General features: G+C 48.0%; 1 protein-coding gene and 1 pseudogene across 1 annotated transcript in view; both read right to left on the reverse strand.

Annotated features, from left to right (window-relative positions):
• LRP4 (LDL receptor related protein 4) overlaps positions 1 to 19,697 on the reverse strand; it is a 55,537-nt gene that overhangs the window by 25,797 nt on the left and 10,043 nt on the right. The window contains exons 2-18 of the mRNA XM_023510091.1: positions 13,995 to 14,141; positions 12,657 to 12,773; positions 12,260 to 12,373; positions 11,789 to 11,905; positions 11,311 to 11,439; positions 10,975 to 11,094; positions 10,446 to 10,571; positions 9,764 to 9,889; positions 9,439 to 9,573; positions 8,919 to 9,044; positions 8,362 to 8,592; positions 6,675 to 6,831; positions 4,258 to 4,475; positions 3,935 to 4,111; positions 3,404 to 3,526; positions 992 to 1,200; positions 737 to 818 (exon numbers count right to left, since the gene is read on the reverse strand). Of these exons, the coding sequence (XP_023365859.1) occupies positions 737 to 818; positions 992 to 1,200; positions 3,404 to 3,526; positions 3,935 to 4,111; positions 4,258 to 4,475; positions 6,675 to 6,831; positions 8,362 to 8,592; positions 8,919 to 9,044; positions 9,439 to 9,573; positions 9,764 to 9,889; positions 10,446 to 10,571; positions 10,975 to 11,094; positions 11,311 to 11,439; positions 11,789 to 11,905; positions 12,260 to 12,373; positions 12,657 to 12,773; positions 13,995 to 14,141 (2,454 nt within the window). The remainder of the gene's footprint in view (positions 1 to 736; positions 819 to 991; positions 1,201 to 3,403; positions 3,527 to 3,934; positions 4,112 to 4,257; positions 4,476 to 6,674; positions 6,832 to 8,361; positions 8,593 to 8,918; positions 9,045 to 9,438; positions 9,574 to 9,763; positions 9,890 to 10,445; positions 10,572 to 10,974; positions 11,095 to 11,310; positions 11,440 to 11,788; positions 11,906 to 12,259; positions 12,374 to 12,656; positions 12,774 to 13,994; positions 14,142 to 19,697) is intronic.
• Positions 5,179 to 5,407, reverse strand: LOC111724007 (annotated as a pseudogene).

Consider the following 19,697-nt stretch of genomic DNA (forward strand, 5'->3'; position numbering starts at 1 on the left):
TTTTTTTTGAGACAAGAGTCTCACTATGTTGCCCACGGTAGAGTGCTGTGGCATCACAGCTCACAGCAACCTCCAATTCTTCGGCTTAAGCGATTCTCTTGCCTTAGTCTCCCAAGTAGCTGGGACTACAGGCTATAGCCCACCATAATGCCTGGCCATTTTTTCTTGTAGTTGTCATTGTTGTTTAGCATGCCTGGACTGGGTTTGAACCCACCAGCCCCCCACATATGTGGCTGGCCCCCTAACCACTTAGTTACGGGCAATGAGCCTCAGGTTGGTCTTGAACCTGTGAGCTCAATCCTCCCCTCTTGGTCTCCCAAAGTGCTAGCATTACAGGTGTGAGCCACCACATCCTACCCAGGGATACTATTGAGTAGCACTGGTTTAAGGCATTTCCCTTGCCTTTCACACTCACTTTGCTAATAAAAAATGCCTATTTCATCCAGTGATGGAAGGAAAACCCCTGGGCATGGGTTCCTTGTCTGAAATGCCTTAAAACTTTCCTAAGTATCAGCCACATAGCAAAAGTAGCTGCCATGATGTGATACAAACTGACCAACTGTAGACACAAGCTTCTTGTTTCACCTCCACAGTAGTACCACAACTTCTGATTTACCAAGGACTTCAGGTCAACAAAGAAGTGGTCTAGGAGGGACACTGTGCCCCTTCTACCTGAGGCCAGGGCTTTAAATAAAAGGAATCCTGGACAGCAAGGACATGGCTCTTCTGTACATACCTGCATCTGTCCAATATAGCTTGTTCGTGACCCAATCAATGGCCAGGCCTGCAGGGCTCTCCAGACTGGTATCCACTACAACCTGAGCAGGAAGCAAAGCTGTGTCACCAACTGTACTTCCACTCTACCCCTGGAGCCCAGACCTCACCCTTCTTAGGTTTGGCAAAGGTATAGGAAGCCCTTACCCTGGAGAGGGTGGATTCTACCCCTCAATCTCTGCCCTCCTTGAGGGCCTGGGCCCACGCTGGCCCCTACCTCCTGTCCTGTTCCATCCCACTTGGCCCTGCTGATGGTATCAGTGCTGACATCTGTCCAGTACACATGGTCATCCCGGGAATCCCAGTCAAGGGCCACAGCACTGCGCACGTCAGCCAGTGGGATGACATCATCAGACAGGTCCTCTGTGTCAAAGCTGATCCGACGGATGTCCATCCTTCGGGCAAAAAGCAGGAACTTGTCAAGACCTGATCAAAGGCCGAAAGGGGTCTTCTTTTAATGCTCTAAATCCAAGAACAGTGACAGACACAGACGCTCACCTGTGTGACATCTGGTTCAATCACACTTCCTGGTATCTGGTGCCCTTTGCCCCCTACTCTTTTTACCTGAGGCTCACTTTGAACACTGGGCAGCCCATGCTGGCAGAATCTGGTTTTAGAAGCAAATGGAACAGGACTCTAGCCAGGGCCCAGAAGTGTGTGCTATTTGCCAGTCAACTTTTCCTGAACTCTCCCAGTGTCCTGGCTACCCCACTACTGACTCCCCACCCCAACTTCTCTGATGTCTGAGTCTGCTTCAGGGGACCTGCTATTCCCATCCATCACTTACACTCCCTTCCTCTATTCACTAAGTGCTTTCTTTGCAAGGCACTGAGCTTGGTACTTTTTTCATCTCATGCCAACCCACACATTCTCTCCTTCTCTCTTTTTTTTTTTTTTTGAGATAGAGTTTCCCTTTGTTGCCCTTGAAAAAGCCAAGGCATCATAGCTCACAACAACCTCAAACTCTTGGGCTCAAGCAATCCTCCTATCTCAGCCTCTCAAGTAGCTGAGACTACAGGCACCTGCCACAACGCCTGGCTATTTTTAGAGACAGTGTCTCCCTCTAGCTCAGGCTAGTCTCTAATTCCTGAGCTCAAGCAATCCACCTGCCTCAGCCTCCCAGAGTGCTAGGATTACATGCATGAGCCACCAAGCCTGGCTTGGTACCCATTATTCGTATTCCCATTTTCTAGATGAGCATTCCTGAGGGTAATGAAGATCTAGTAACTTGCTTAGGATCTGGGATCATGGGCAGCTGTGATCGTTAGGTCTGACTCGAGGAACAGAGCTTTGGCCATTCTTCTACATAGCTTTTTCCCCAGCTGGCTCTTCTCCATCTTCTGCCCTTCTCTCTGGTCTGTCTGAATACTTTCCCAGCATACATTTCTACCTAGAAAGGCTCTTCTTGCCTAACTTTACCAACTTTCTTCTTTGGAGCTCTGGCAAACCCTTGAGGGGAAGCTCATGGGGGAACTTCTTCATTTCACAAAGACAATAGGGGAAGAGCTGGGCACCAAAATACACAGGGGAAAAACTCAGAGCATAAAATTAGGTTCTCAGTCAATGTGTGTATGAATAAAACTTCTCAATATTTTCCCTCATTGCACTCTTTAGAAAGGCCTAGATCCCTGAAGAATTGTATTTTATTTTATTTATTTATTTATTTTTGAGATAGAGTCTCACTATGTTGTGCTCAATAGAGTGCCGTGGTGTCACAGCTCACAGCAACCTCAGACTCTTGGGCTTAAGTGATTCTCTTGCCTCAGCGTCCCAAGTAGCTGGGACTACAGGCACCTGCCACAGTGCCCAGCTATTTGGCTATTTTTTTGTTGTTGTTTACCAGGACCAGGCTGGGTTTGAACTCACCAGTCCTAGTGCATGTAGCCAGCACCCTAACCACTGAGCTATGGGTGCCAAGCCTGAAGAATTTATTTTAACCAGATTTCAGAAGGTCAGTGGGGTGCACAGTGGTAAATAAGAACAGCTGTCGATATGCTAGGAATTACCTCAGGCTGCTTGCTGGCTGTGCCATACACCTGGATCACTCCTCTCTCGACTACTCTTACAAAAAGTCACCCACAGTGCTGAGCTACCTAGAGCTACCTTCTCAAGGCATGAGCTCAAAGGCAGCCAAAGTAGCAGTTTAGGGAGATGCCAGGTAATCCCATTATCTTTCACTTGCTTGACATACATTTAGTCAGGACCTATATACACCCAGCATCACCAAAGATTCTAATTTTGGTTCCCTAGTTTAAGGGCTGAAAGAAAGTCTTCAACAACGTAAACCTAGAGGTAAAGAGGTAGGAAATAATTCCCCTGCTTTCTAGAAGAGCCTGAAACCTTCCTGCTGCCTATAGAGAAAGCATCCAACCTGATAAAATTATATACAAGCCTGGTTGCAGGTGTTCACACTTGACTAGGTGGTATCACTGAACCTCAGTGACTATGGCTAGGTCCTCAGTCATCAGATTTGATGTAGGATCCCCCTCTTAATTTTTTCTTCTCCAGGGGCTACCTGAGGGGTCTGGCTCTTCCTTACAATGGACAAACTCTCTAGTCCTACCCCTTGTTCCTCCCATCTATCCTCTCAAGGCCCTGCCAGCAAGGCTGCTGTCCCAGACATACTTACTCTGGGCACAGGCATGGCTGCTGATCTTGCGGAAGCCAGTAGGGCAGGCACAGGTGTAGTTCTGGCCACTGGGTAGACACAGGTGGGTGCAGCCGCCATTGTTGTCCCCACAGCGGTTTTTCCCTATTCAAAGAGCCCAGAGTAGGAGAGTCAGGTAAGACCAAAGGTTTGTAGAGGTGACCCCAAGGCCAGTGAGTAGGGGTTCAGTTAGGGTATAAGCTCCCTCAAAGAAGAACTATGTTTTATTATTTTTTACATCTGCCTAGTAAGTACCTGGCACATAGGAGAGGCCCTATAGATGTCTGCAGGAATTAAAGGGGAATAGTGAAGCAGAATGAGCTTTTTGTTAGTCTTGACGGAGTACAACTCTGAGTCTCCAGCAGAGGGCAGAATTAGCCCACATCTGCGCCAGCCCTGGCTTTCCCCATCAGAAGAAATGACAACTGTGATAGCTGCAAGGAGGGTTCTCAGAGGTGCCATGCTACATCAACCATGAGGCTACTCTGACTTAGCTACAAAGCAGTTTTTTACCTGCAGGTTGGCGCTGGGGATGCAAGGTGTGGATGTCCATGGGGAAGTGGAGTTTGTTGCGAATGATTTCCTGGTTCTTCCCAGTAAATTTGTTAGCACTGTTAATGCTCTTGGTGTGCCAGTCTGTCCAATACAGGCTGTCTTCAAAAACCGTGATGGCAAAGGGATGCGGGAGGCCTGGGGAATGTATAGCAAGACCTTAGTCCAGACATGGCCTGACATGGCCCTAGCAACTGCATAAATCCCACTCTCTGCCAAGCCTTCAGGAGGTGTAGATAGGGTAAAGAGGATGAGAAAGAAGCCCAGTGAAGGAAGGGCCTCACCTTGGCTAATAACAGCCTTACGGTGACTCCCATCCAGATTGGCCCTCTCAATGACGTGGTGCTTAGCATCTACCCAGTACATACGGCGCCCAGCATAGTCGATGGTAAGGCCATTAGGCCAGAAGAGATGGGTATCGGCAATGATGCGGCGTCCAGAGCCATCCATGCTAGAGGCCTCAATACGAGGAGTGTTGCCCCAATCTGTCCAGTAAATGGTACTAGGAAGAGAGAAAAGAAATTGAGAGGCGACAGAAGATAGGCAGGTAACCAGAATAATAATCAGGTAAGGGGCTTTTACTCAGGGGACTCTTAACAGTTTGGTCCACAGAATGTTTGTTTTGAGACAGAGTCTCACTCTTTTGCCCAAGGTAGAATACCATGTTATTGGCCTAGCTCATAATAACCTCAAACTCCTGGGTTCAAGTAATCATTCTGCCTCAGCCTCCCAATAGTCTCCCTATGGACATAGGCACCCATCACAATGCCTGGCTATTTTTATTATTTATTTATTTTTACAAAATATTTCTTATTTTATTTTATTTATTTATTTTGAGATGGAGTCTTAAGTTCTTGCCCTGGGTAGAGTGCCATGACGTCATCATAGCTCACAGCAACCTCCAACTCTTGGGCTTAAGTGATCTTCTTGCCTCAGTTTTCCGTATTTTTAGTAGACAAGGTCTCACCCTTGCTCAGGCTGGTCCCAAACACGAGCTCAAGCAATCCACCCACCTCGGCCTCTATGAGTACTGGGATTATAGGTGTGAGTCCCCATGCCCAGCCCAAAAGTTTATTCTTAAATGTACGATAAGCTCTAAGCCAACACTTCATATTAGCTAAAGGTGGCAAAAGATGTTATGGCAGGGAATACAGATGTTTAAATAGGAATCAAGGGTCATCATCGTCTCAGGCGCAAGGAACAGCTTATTTTTTGCCAGATTTCTTAATTCTACCTGTGGCCAGGGGGCCCTTCCCCCATGGCCTTTGCTTTTAGCTCCTCAAGTTTCTCCTGTTTCTCTTTTTGTTTCTGTTTGAACGCCTTATCTTCCTCATCAATCTCCTTGACCTGCTTCTTAGGCTGTTTCAAGGGCTTTTTTTCCCCACCTTTGTGGCCAGATGTGACATTGCCAGCCCCTTCCCCAGACTCTGCCATCAGCAACCTGCTTTTTCTATTTCTAGTAGAGACAAGATCTCATTCTAGTTCAGGCTGGTCTCAATCTCTTAAGCTCAGGCAATCCACCTGCCTCGGCTCCCCCAAAGTGCTAGGATTACAGGCATGAGCCACCATGCTTGGCCCACAGAATGGCTTTTATCATGTTTGAGTTTAAATGACTTTAGACAGGGCATTAATTCATTTAACAATTTTTTTGAGTACCTGCTATGGGCAGGGCACACTATCTTAGGTACCGGAAATACAGTAATGAACAAAACAGAAAAAGTCCCAACCCCTGTGGAACTGACAACATATTATAATATTAGTTAGGACAAGTACTTTCTTCTTTTCTTTTCCACAATCTTGTTCACTACCTTTTGTATTTTATACACATGTACACACACATACGTATGCCCACACACAGCATTTTTATAACAGCAGACACAAGTACAGGGTCTAAAGAGACACCCTTTCAATTGACTGCACTGAATTTTTAAAAGCCAGAGGCTAAGAATTTACATTTCAGGTGAATTTTTCTTGAATTTAGGAGACTTCTCTATTTCTTTATTTCTTTCTTTCTCTCTCTCTTTCTCTTTTTTTTTTGAACAGAGTCTCACTTTGTCACCCTGGGTAGAGTGCTGTGACTTCAGTGCTCACAGCAACTTCAAAAGGGATTTTCTTGCCTCAGCCTCCCAAGTAGCTGAGTATTATAGGCACCACCACAATGCCCTGTTAGTTTTTCTATTTTTAGTAGAGATAGGGTCTCACTCTTGCTCAGGCTGGTCTCAAACTCCTGAGCCCAAGTAATCCACCTGCTTTGGCCTCCCAGAGTGCTAGGATTACAGGCATGAAATGCTGCACCTGGCCTTCTCCATTAATTTCAATAAAAACAAAATTATTATTATTGTTATAATTATTAACAATCGATTATTTTTAATTAGCTCAACCCCAGGAGCTAATAATAAAAATACCACACACCTACAACTTATCTAATGTGTATTATATGCCACTTAAAATGAATCATCTCATTTAATCTTCACACAACTATGACGAAGGCTGTTATTTAAAATCATCAATTTAGAAATGAGTAAATGAGGCAGAGAGAGGTTAACTAACCAGCCCAAGGCCATGAAGCAGTTATTGCAGACCAGGACTCAGACCCAACACCACCCTCTGAGGATACTCCTCCATAAAGTCTGGCACAGATGGCCTGGGAACTATCTCTAGAGGTAACAAGAAGGATTTGGGAGCTTGAGACATAACTTACCCTTCCATGGGGTGCAGGGCAATGGCCCGGGGCTTCTCAAGGTTCTGCCATAGCAGCACCTTCCTATGGGCCCCATCCAGATTGGCCACTTCAATCCTTGATGTCCCTGAGTCAGTCCAGTAGAGTTTGTCATGGACCCAATCCACTGCCAGGCCCCCTGGTGAGAAGAAACAGTGGAAAACTGTCAGAGATTTGCCCAGGCTCCTCTGCATCATAGTAACAAGACCAAACTCTTACATGATGCAGTTTCTAGGGCCAGGCACTGTGGTAACTGTTTTCCACACATTAACTCATTTTATATACATCAACTCTGTGAGCTAGGTTCTATAATCCCCAGGGAGATGAGGAAACTGAGGCACAGAAAAGTCAGGTAACCATCTAAAGGCCTGCATTTCCTTCTCACAGACAATCATACCCCACTTCCTGAATTCTGGCTCCCTGACCTGCACTCAGGGTCATCCAGTGCGCTGACTCAGGGGTTTATAAATTGTCGCCTGGGGTTTGTAAATTGTCACCTAGGGTTTGGCAGAGGCATTTCAGAAGTTCCGTAAGAATTTGAATCAAATGTTCTTTTTTTTTTTTGAGACTGTCTCACTCTTTTGCTCTGGGGCTGAGTGTCCTGACACTATCATAGCTCATGGCAACCTCAAATTCTTGGGCTCACAAGATCCTCATGCCTTAGCTTCCTAAGTAGCTGGAACTACAAACTCCCACCCACAATACCCGGCTAATTTTTCTATTTTTAGTAGAGAGGGGTCTCACTCTTGCTCAGGCTTGTCTCCAACTCTTGAGCCCAAGCAATCTGCCCATCTTGCCTCCCAGAGTGCTAGGATTATAGGTGTGAGCCACTGTGCCTGGCCTGAGTCAATGTTCTTGTATTCTTGATTCTGAATTGTAACCCACTTTACCAGCTTATAGAATAGCCTGATATTGCCAAGTGAAGTGCTGTTTTTTAAATCTATAAAAGATTTTAATATAGGCTCAGTGCCCATGCTCAGTGGTTAGGGCACTGGCCACATCACATACACTGGGGTTGGCAGGTTCGAACTCCATCTGGGCCTGCTAAACGACAATGACAACTACAACAAAAAAATAGCTGGGCATTGTGGCTGGTGCCTGTAATCTCAGCTACTTGAGAGGCTGAGAAGAGAATCACTTAAGCCCAAAAGTTTGAGGTTGCCATGAGCTATTATGCCATGGCACTCTACCAAGGGCAACATAGTAAAACTCTGTTTTAAAAAAAAAAAGGCAGCACCTGTGGCTCAAAAGGGTAAGGTTCTGGCCCTACATGCTGGAGGTGGCGGGTTCAAACCCAGGCCCAGCAAAAAAAAAAAAAAAAAAACAATTGGCTATAATTACCCACATTAATCAGAATACTCCTAGTACTGAGCAAACAAAGTAAAACTTAGAAATAGACTAGATGCTAAGGCTGACAGAGCATTCTGTCACTCATAAATCTGATTCCAATTATAACACTCACCAGAACAGCCTCATTATTCTCATTAATCAAGCTCAATAATAATCAAATGTTATATTTGAACTTATAAAATTAATATATACTAATATCCATCTAAGATTTCATTGGAAGAAGATATTCTGCTACCCAAAGTTTGCAAACCACTAGCCTGTTCCTTCCACTGTTGCTTTGCACATAGTGTGGCCTTACTCATAGGGTCTTATTCCCTACCTGGGCTCTCTAGTCCTGTAGACACAACTTCCTCCACATTGCTGCCATTGAGGTTGGCACGGAGGATTCGATCCAGGGTGACATCTGACCAGAACACAAGCTCACGCCGGTGATGGAAATCAAGGGCAATGGCATTCTCCAGGTTGTTGAGCAGCAGCGTGTACTCAGAACGGTGCGGCAGCACCTGCCGGATGTCAATGCGATTGGCGAACAGTAGCACAGGCTCTGGCCCTGGGACAACACAGAGAAATGGGATCCCCATTGCACACCAGGGAAAGCTCCGAAGCCCATCAGCATGGCTGGCCCCCTGTGTCTTCAATTGACAGATGAAGCTTTGCCTGCTAGGGCATGCCCCCAAGCGGTTGGTACTAGAAGAGTGTCAACCTCCAATCTATACACCCCCACCCCACCTGGGTTTTTCTTGGGCCCAAAATATAACTTGTATTTTACTGTGATGGAAATCTATCTACTTTTCAGGAAGTCTCTGAGCACCAGAGCACCTGGCCTTTCTCCATGCAGAGCCCTCTACTCACCCAGCCACTGCCCACATCCCTTACCCAGAGCCTTGCAGCTGCGTCGGTCGGGCCGAAGTTCATAGCCTGTTTCACACCAGCATTGGAAAGCCCCTTCACTATTGGTGCAGCCCTGGCTGCAATACCCCTCCTCGGCACATTCATTCACATCTGTGAACACCAGGCAAGTCATGAGGCCTCTTTTCTACCATCTTCCCATCCTCAACCCCCAGGCTGAGTAGCTTTTCTGCCCACATCCTCATCTACCCTCCAGACTTATGGGAAGGCTGTGTAACAAGTAGTTTTGGGCTTTGAGGTCACACAGACCTGGGCTAGAATCGCAATTATGCTACTCACCAGCTATGTGGCCTTTGCTAAGTTACTTAACCTGAGCTTCCGTCTCCCCATCTGTGAAGTGAAAGGAATGACCCCCCACTTCTTAGGGTTACTGTGATGATGCAATGAAGTCATGTCCTTCAAAGGCCTGACCCATAGGAAACACAGCTGCCCATCTGCTGCCCCTGCCCAGCATCCTGACTCTGCTGCAAACCAGGCCCCAGCTTACCCTGGCACGTGCGCCCATCCTCTGTGAGCCTGTAGCCTGTGTGGCAGGTACACTGGACTGTCCCCCGCACCATCTGGCACTTCTGGGCACAGCCACCATTGTTAACACTGCAGTTCTCCTCACCCGTCCGGGGCCCTGTGCCAGCCAAGCCAGAGTTGGGAGCTAAGCCCAGAATCCTCCCCCAGACAGCCAACTTGGCATTCCACCTGGCCGACGAAGAACAGCTCCCAAAGCTGCAGAAGTCCTGAGGGAGGATTCCCTTTGAACCCTATGGGTGGAGTCTGTGCATAAACCCTGGGCCAGGTCTGCTACTGGGGATACTCACGGCAGTTCTGCTGTGGGCTTTCATCACTGTTGTCACCACAGTCGTTGGCCCCATTACACAGCTTTCTCTGCCCAATGCAGCGCCCGTTCCAACACAAGAACTGGTCTGAGGCACACTGGGGGCTTCCTAGAGAGAGCGGGCAGGAGAGAGAGAGGAGGGAAGAGTCAGGTGACAGCAGGGCAAGGCTTAGGTCAACAAAAGGATAGGAGCCTGTCATTTTCTAGGGTGAGCTGGAGATAGATGGGACTCAAGGTGGGAGGGTTGGGGTCCAAGGCAGGAAATAGCTCAGACAGGGCTGGCTGAATGTTTGCATTTGTCTTCTCCTCAGGACACCATAGTAGGATGGTGGGGCTACAGGATAGAATAAACAAGTGTATCCAATGCCCAGTACAGGGTATGGCCAGGGGAGCTGGATGGGGGCTGCCAGCTGGAATAGAGCACTGGCTGTGAGCACCATTTGAAACTCACAGCCTTGATATTATGTTCTAGGCCATAAGGCTGGAAGGCAACAATGCACCTAGATTTGACACTGGTAACCAGGAAGGGTAGGAAAAAGTCCAAGCCACGGGAAAGATCTGAATAAAATACCTCCTTGACCCAGTTGGAAACAGTCAGAATATTCTCATTCTACCCCTGTTCTCTACCCCAACTATAGGTCTGGGGTAACCCTGGGACACTGCACCTGTGTTCTCACAGTTTTCTTCATCACTGTTGTCTGCACAGTCGTCCTCCCCATCACAGCGCCAGGACAGGCGGACGCAGCGGCCTGACCGACAGCGGAACTGCTCTGCTGTACACATTGAGGTGGCTGAGGAAAGCAAAGGCCCAATGAAAGGCTGGCCCCATTTCAGCCTGAAACTCTACTCCACCACCAAAGCTGCATTTAATGTTAGCACCCATGCCACTCTTTTTGACACCAGGGTCAGAGCTGGTCTCTATAGCAACTTTATGTGAATCAGAAAAAAGTGGCCATTCCTTAAGACATTTTCTTGCCACCTGCTGGAAAACTGCTATGATGAATATGTAAATCTGATGTCTGTTGTGACTGACATCCCTTTAGACGTATTGCCTCTGTACAGTGCACAACCTACACAACGGTACCTGGTGATCCTGTCCAATATGCCTTCAGGCTTTATCAAGAAAGCTCTCTTTAGCTCTACAACCCCTCCCCCTAGTCTCAGCCCGGACTTTGGTGCCATTCCTTTACTCACTACAATTGCGCTCATCAGATTGGTCATCACAGTCTGCATCACCATCACAGCGCCAGCCTGCGTTGATACACAAGCCACTGTCACACATGAATTCCCCAGAGCGGCAGGGCTGATGGGAAGCTGAGGAAACACAAGATTTCTGTCTCTAGCCAGTCTGCGCACACAATGTCCCATGGAAGACCAAAAACACAGCCCTAGCTCCCCAGGTCCTCCATCTCTGCCCAAGCAGGACTGGGGAATCCAGAAACTCCTCCCTTGAGCTCCTGTCCCAGCTGGCACCTGTGCCTGGCCACCTGAGGAGCTCTTCCCCTCCTCCCAGCTGTCCAGAGCACTCACAGCAGTCAGACTCGTCTGACCAGTCTCCGCAGTCATCATCACCATCGCAGTGGTAGATATCAAGGATGCAGCGGCCGTAGGCACACTGGAACTCCTCCAGGTTGCAAGGGGGCGCTGGCACTGCTGAGGCTGGAAGGAAGGAAGGGATAGGGAGGGACAAACACTCAGGCCTGGACAGAGGAGAGCCCTGATTCCTCAAAGTAGCAAGAAACTTAGGCAGCATACCTCCTTCAAATGCCACGTAACAGGTTTCACTTGGGATGGCCCATACAGACTCCCATGTTCAGGGAGACCAAAGGGAGCTATCCCTTTCCACATGGGGAACGCACTCCCATCCTAGCTCAGCCTATAAGGAGCTGTTTCTTAAGTACCCACCCTCCTTGGCCATACACATGTACTCCTCAGCCTCGCCCTTAGCTCTTGGGACAGAACCTCTGGCCTCACCCAGCCCCAGAGCCAGAGGTTTGAGGCCACTCACGACAGCTCTCCTCATCAGAACCATCTTTGCAGTCGGTGTCACCATCGCAGTACCAGTGCTCAGCAATGCAGCTTCCATCACTACAGCGAAACTCCTTGTCAGAGCACTTGCGCATGTCTAGAGGGATGCGACAGGATAGGAATCCTGAGGGAGCCCCATAGGCAGCCCTACCCGACTCCAACTCCCAACCTCACTGGCCCAGCCCTGAAAGACCCCCCGCTCCCCAGATTTGGTACTGCTCTCCAAGGGAAAGATGAGGCCCTGGAGAAACTGGGCATCAGGATTCTGGTCCACGGTCCCCGTGTGGGGGTGGGGGTGTCCCTGAACTGCTCTGCCTTTCCTGCCTTCCTCCAGCTGCCCCAGACACCTGAGGCAGTTCAAGATTTGCTGACCCTCGGGCAACTGCTGCTATCTCCTCCCATGGCCAGGCTGCCCTCTGGCCACCCCGACTCCCCACCAGGCGCCACCCACCACATTGCTCATCGCTGTTGTCGCCACAGTCATTGTCACCATCGCAGTGCCATAGGCTCCGGATGCAGTAGCCGTTCTGGCAGGGGAACTCATCCTCCTCACACTCCCGAGGGGCTGTGGGCACAGAGCAGTCAGGCTGCTACAGGCAGTGGGGTCTGGTGCCTGGAAGCCCGACATAAAGCCTTCCGGAGCAGCCAATTAGCTCCAATGCTGCCCCAAGGGCTCCGAAGGAGGTGACCAACTCTGCGGGCTCATCTGACCAAGAGAGGAAGTAAAAGGACAGGACAAAGAGCTGAAAACCCAAGGGTTCATATGGGCCTGGGGCATTACATTCTGATTGAAAATCCTTTCCCAGCAGAGCCTGAGGGAGTCCTCCCTGGCCCTTGCCAACACTCACGACAGTCCTGCTCGTCCGAGTCGTCCTCACAGTCATTGTCTCCATCACAAACCCAGGATCGGCGGATGCACTTGCCATTGTCACAGTGAAAGTCAAGAGGGGAACAGGTGGGTAGCACTGAGTCCCAGGAAAAGAAAGGAAAAGTTAATCAATCCAATATACTTACTCAGGCAGGCTTAACTGGCCAGAAATCCTTTTGTAATACCTCTTGTTCCAAATCCCACTATGTATTTAACAGTCCTTCCTCCTCGACCCCTATAGCTGCCCCTGGCTGATGGAGAAGCTAAGCAGAAGCTGCAGTTAAGAAAAGAGTTTCCAAAGGTAATTGTGGTAAGGATTTCAGAGTAGGTGAGAATGACTCAAACAACTCAGAGCTACTATAAAAGTATAAAAAAAATATAAGCAAGAGAAGCGGTTTTTTCCTTCTTTCCACCTGTTAAATGATGATTGACACACTTGGGTTCAATTTCCATTTCTAGAAGTCATTATTTATCACACAGAGCAAGTCATTTACCCTTTTTGTACAATGGGGATAATTATACTCAGCTCACAGAAGTCTTTTGAGATAACTCACAGGAAAATGCTGCATGAAAGTGAAACATTTGTCATTAACATAATTAGCTAAACTGCTTAGGGTTAATGAGGTCCAAGTTGTAGCTTCATTCTCATTAGACTAATTAGCCACCTTCAGGTACAGATGCTGCAGGTAGGTCAGAGATTACACCCCTAAACCCACACAACTGGCTTAGTAGGCATATTCCTATATATCAAAGACAGGTCACCCTAGCTTATTGTCTAAATGTTGCCGCGTTATGGGGAAAAAGGAGATTTAAAGATAAGAGGAGGTTTCGTACAAAGTTTATACTATTAAAAAAGGTGTGATTATATAAAATACCCAAAGAAGAAACATGGGAATAATCTATATCCCGATACAGCATATGAATTTAAAAATACACAAATATGCAGTACACATATACAAACACTACCTGTTGTTTCAAGGATGTTTCCAAGTTTGTTTTATTGGACACATGTGCATGAACTAATCAAAAAAATATAGGAGGGTTGGAGCCATATATATTGTGAAGAAACTACACATTTGTCAATATGCATTATCCTTGTAGGAGTCCAGCTCTCTGAGTCTGACACAGTAGACACACAGAACACCCCATCACTCTTTTTTTTTTTTTTTTTGCAGTTTTTGGCCAGGGCTGGGTTTGAACCTGCCACCTCCGGCATATGGGAATGGCGTCCTACTCCTTTGAGCCACAGGCGCCGCCCACCCCATTAGTCTTGAACTTGACTCCACCCTAGACTCCTTGCCCCTGGAGAGGTACTTACTACATCCATCCTCATCGCTGTGGTCCCCACAGTCATTGTCTCCATCGCACTGCCACTGGGCAGGTATGCAGGTACACTCGCCAAGGGCACTCACTGCACATGTGAAGTGGCTCCGACCACAAGCACACTCAGGACTGCTGGCCAGGCCTGGGCAGAGGAGAAAGGGACCAGTGAGGGCTCAAGCTCTGCTTAACCAAAGCCCATTCCACAGGAAAGGTAGAAGAGCCTAGTCTGTGACCCTGTCACCTAGGGAACCACAGTGACACTGCAAGAAAAATACAGATGATTAAAAAAAAAAGAGAGAGAGAGAGAGAAGCTCAGCGCCTATGGCTCAAGTGGCTAAGGCGCTAGCTACATACACCTAAGGTGGCGGGTTCGAATCCAGCCCAGGCCCGCCAAACAACAATGACGGCTGCAACCAAAAAAATAGCCGGGCGTTGTGGTGGGCACCTGTGGTCCCAGCTACATGGGAGGCAGAGACAGGAGACTCGCTTGAGCCCAGGAGTTGGAGGTTGCTGTGAGCTGTGATGGATGCCACAGCACTCTACCCAGGGGACAGCTTGAGGCTGTGGCTCAAAAAAAGAAAGAGAAAAGAAAAATACAGATGATATAATCATGCCTACCCGCCTCCTCCAGGGCATAAATGGTCCAGAAGACAGCCTCTGACACTGGGCTCACAAACAGTCCAAGCGACCCCCTCTATGACAGGGCCTTCTTTGCACAGCACCTCCAAAGGCCCAAAGAAATGATACCACCCAGAGCGTTGGTGCTCTTAGAGAAGGGGAACAGGGGACAGAAGAGATGATGCTGAAAGGCCTCTATGTCTTTTTCTCCAAAACTAGGTTGAGATATGGATGCTTTTGCCTCTGTTCTGGACCAGAACCTGGGATGCTGGCCAGGGAGAGCAGGAAATAACAGTGAAATTAAAACGCTGGAGCCTCTTTAGGATAAAGAATCCGTACAGGGCAGCAGGAAGCGTCCTAGGCTGCTGTTGAGTCCTCTAGTCAAATGTTACTTTAGAGGAGGGTGACTAGGAGGAGTGGGGCCAGATAGGAAGGGGACAAGGCCACCTGAAGGCAGAGTAACTGAGACCAGTCAGGCCCTTCCTGTCTGTGGCATAGGCCATGGCCCTGAGGAAGGCTGGCAGATGCAGCCCCTCCCCCAGCTTGGGCAGCACGCAGCTGGGCTTCCCTATTGAGCATCGGAGCTATCTGCCTGGCCAAGTCCCATGACCGGCTGCTGTGCCCCCTCCCCAGAGTGCCCAGCAGGATGCCCTGAGATGGCGTGTGAATGGCTCAGTGCCCTGCTCCAGCCTCAGCTGGAACAAAGGGTTCTGCCAGGGTCACTCTCCCCCTTCCCAGCATTCATCCAACCCGCTGGGCTGGGCTGCTCTGCTTGCAGCTGGGGAAGGAGGGGGCCGCTGCTCATTGCTCATCTCTCTCCCTTGCTTTCTTCTCCTTTTCCTCCCCTCAGCTGTGCCCCGCTTTCAGTCTGGGCTGGAACAGGGAAAGAGCCAATTCTAAATTGTCACCTCTCTTCCTTTATTATTTATCTGGCCCAGCTTCTCACTCCTGGCTCATCTCCTTGGTGTTACATCCTTGCCTCACATTACAATTACTTGGCTTGGCCTAGGGCCCAAATGGAAAGGTGTGCTGCTATGCCCTCCAAAAGCAAGGAGAGAACTTCAGACCCTAGCCCCAAGGGTAAGTATGAGCACAGGCAGAGCTGCCTAACTGCCATGGATAGAGGGATGGCTGTGGAAACTCATGAACCCCTGAAGCTATGGTACAAAATGTACATTTCTAGGGTGAGGAATCAGAGCTTTCACCAGATTTTCAACTGAGGCCTCCCCTACTTCCCTCACATGTTACAGGACTCAGCTGCCCTGGAAAAGATACAGGATTTCCTGCAGGTGCCAAGGAGGGTCTGTTTGAGAGGTGCAGCATCTTCACACCTCATGGGAAAGCCTCCCTCCAAGCCCAGTGCTCCTGTTTTTCCAGGTCTCTCTGCAAACACAAGGCAGAGGATTCTTCCCTGGGAAGCACTGAAGACCCAGATACCACCCCATCCTAGCCTCAGCCCCTTTCCAGACTATTTTGAGCTCTGAGAAGGAAAAGGGCTTTTTTAGGCTCAGATCTTGGACAAAAGAGCCTGAGGGACTCTGTAGTATGACAGGGTCATTATAGCTATAGGTATCCCTTTGAGGAACTCTGGCTGGATGAAATACCAAAGACATTTCCTCATACTCCATGTGCTAGGACTCCCCACACAGAGATTCCCCTTCCATAGGGAGTTGCAAAATAATGAAGAGGAAGAATAAGGCTAAACCAGTGGGTCTCAACTGAGATGAATTATCTGCCCTTGCCAGGGGGCATTTGTCTATGGATATTTTTGGTTGTCATGATTGATGGTGCAACTGGCATCTAGTGGATGCTGCTAAACATCCCACAATGCACAGACAGGCTCCCACAACAAAGAATTATCTGGCCCCAAATGGCAACAGAAGTTGAAAAATATTGGTAACTATACACAGCTGGGAGTGAGGATGCACCCAGGGGGAGTTCAGGATAAAAAGAGTGACAAGGGGGGCATCAAAGGATGCAGGCAGAGGAAAAAGCACTGGACCTAGAGCAGACAGATCTATCTGGGTTCCACCGGTCAGCCACGGAACCTCGTGCAAGTCACTTAGCTCCTTGAGCCTCAGTTTTCTCATCTGTAAAAAGGTCACCAGGATTGGACAAGAAAATAAAGGTGGAAGAAACTAACCTTATCCCTTGGCACCAAAGATGTCCAACAATGGAGGCTAGTGTGTGAGGGGGCAGGAATATGGGGGTTAAATTTTTCCAAAAGGCCTAGATTTTAAGAATCTAAGTACTAGCATGGGGACAGCAAGAAGAGCAGTATCCCGGTGCACGTGCAAGTGAAATGGCTGAAGGGAGAGAAGAGTCTTCAGTTCCCCGCTCCATTTTTGTAGGGCCCCACCCCCACCTTTGGCTGAGTGATAGCAGAAGTCCTGATTTCCCCTTGCTGGCTTCAGGAACAAAGCATTCCATGCAGTGGGCATCAAGTTAGTTGCAGGCAGCCGAAGACTCACAACTTCCTGCATGTCAAATCAACATCTCCAAGTCAGCACTGCTGCTGCCCTGTTGCACTGAAGGTCAGGCGCCACCAGTTAGGCAAACCCTTGACTTGGGCATTCATACAGTAAACAGACACATTATACTCCAGAAAGCCAACTCTTCTGGACAACTGCTGCCCCTCTGAGGTCCCCAGAGGTGGAATTCTGCCTTTTCACTGAAGTCCTGGCTGTCATTATAAAGGCAGCTTTTAACCCTTTTTAAGTAAAAGAATGGTGAGTGAAGAAAGAAAACAAATGACTGTGGGTGGCAAAATGCAGCCTTCATTTTAAGAAGTGTTGAATTAGAACACTCAGCTAAGCTTCTGGCCTTGAAAGCTGTTTGTCAACCACACTGCAAGCTCCCTTGGCCTCCAGGGGCTTGGGCTCTAGCCCTTTGCATTACTGCAGTTCAAGGAAGAGGTCTCCCCAAGATGTCCACTATCTATATTCAGTCATAAAGCCATCCAGCTTTTAGGACACATGTTAATGTAATGGGACCTTCCTGAGATGTTAGCTAAAATCTCACCACTTATATCTCATCTTCCTCACTCCAATCACCTTACCAATTTCTCACTGCTTTCTTTCAAAGGAAAGAAGGGAAACATCATCTGATATACCAGACACATTAACACAGTAGCAGACAGCACAGAGTCTGGCATTGAGAGACTAAGGCTCAATCTTGGTTCTACTATTAATCCTACAAATTTGAGCAAATTTGTTAATGTTTCCCAGTCTCAGTTTCCTCATCCACAAAATGGGAATATTAATGGCCCTACCTAAAAGGCCTTTGTATTTATATATTTAAGACAGAGTCTCACTATGTTGCCCTCAGTAGAGTGCCATGGTGTTCACAGCTCTCACAGTAAACTCAAACTCTTGGGCTTAAGCAGTTCTCTTGCCTTAGCCCTCCAAGTAGCTAGGACTACAGGAACCTGCCACAACGCCTGGCAGTTTTTGTTGCTGTTGTTGTATTGTCATTGTTATCTAGCAGGCCCTGGCCAGGTTCAAACCTGCCAGCTCTGGTGTATGTGGCTGGCACCATAACCACTGAGCTACGGGCACCGAGCCTAAAAGGCCTTTGTAAAGATTAAATTAGGCTGGGCACAGTGGCACATGTGTGTAATCCCTACACTTTGGGAGGCTGAGGTGGGAAAAATGCTTTGAGGTCAGGAGGTCAAGACCAGCCTGGCCAACATAGTGAGACCCCACTTGTAAAAAAATTGGAAAGCAAAAATAGCCAGGATGGCAGTGAACATCTGTAGTCCTAGCCTCTTAGGATCACCTTGAGCCCAGGAGTTTAGGGTTACAGTAAGTTCTGATTATACCACTACACACCAGCATAGGTGACAGAGTGAGACCCTGTCTCCAAAAAAAAAAAAAAAACAGGCCAGTTCTGGTGGCTCACACCTGTAAACCCAGTACTCTAGGAGGCTAAGGCTGGTAGATCACTTGAGCTCAGGAGTTCAAGACCAGCCTGAGCAAGAATGAGACCCTAGGGCGGCGCCTATGGCTCAGTGGGTAGGGTGCCAGCCCCATATGCTGAGGGTGGTGGGTTCAAACCTGACCCCAGCCAAACTGCAACAAAAAATAGCCGGGCGTTGTGGCGGGCGCCTATGGTCCCAGCTACTCAGGAGGCTGAGGCAGGAGAATTGCCTAAGCCTGGGAGTTGGAGGTTGCTGTGAGCTGTGTGATGCTTTGGCACTCTACAGAGGGAGATAAAGTGAGACTCTATCTCTACAGAAAAAAAAAATGAATGAGACCCTGTCTCTACTAAAAATAGAAAAACAAGCTGGGCGTCATGGCAGACACCTGTATTCCCAGCTACTCAGGAGGTTGAGGCAAGAGGATCACTTGAGCCCAAAGAGTTTGAAGTTGCTGTGAGTGATGATGATGCGATGGCACTCTACCCAGGGCAACAGAGTAAAACTTTGTTTCAAGAAAAAAAAAAGACTAAATTAAATAATCCATGTAAAGTGCTTAGCAGAGGGCTGCCATACAGCAAAAGCTTCATAATGATACAAACATCAACCATTATTTATTGAGTATTTGCCAGATACCCTCTAAGAACTTTCCCATGTGCTTTTCTCTGCTACATCACTGAATACTCTGAACAATCCTTAGAGGTGGCACTATTATTACATTATCACCCCTTCATAGGTAAGGACAATGAGACACAGAAAGGTTATGTCTGTAGACTAATCACACAAGTACTAAGGGTTGGAGTCAGCATTCACCCCATAGGCAGGCGATTATACTGCTTCTCAATAAATGATATTAATGTTGGGAGAACCTCCAAAATCTCCAGGTTAAAAGGGAAAATTTACAACTTCTGGGTGCTTGTCATTTATTCATTCTCCACTAACAAATATGCAGTGAGCTTGTAAGTCAATCAGCAACCTCTCCTTTCAGTAACTGCTAAGGTAAAGACCAATATCCCTTCCCCCAAGGTAAAGACTTTTTTTTTTAAACAGAGTCTTACTTTGTCAACCTTAGTAGCCCAACCTGGCATCACAGCTCACAGTAACCTCAGACTCTTGGGCTTAAGCAGTTTTCTTGCCCCAGCTTCCCAAGTAGCTGGGACTATA

Source organism: Otolemur garnettii, unplaced genomic scaffold (assembly GCF_000181295.1).
Source record: "Otolemur garnettii isolate 467f Iridium unplaced genomic scaffold, OtoGar3 scaffold00001, whole genome shotgun sequence".
In the NCBI taxonomy this organism is placed as follows: Eukaryota; Metazoa; Chordata; class Mammalia; order Primates; family Galagidae; genus Otolemur; species Otolemur garnettii.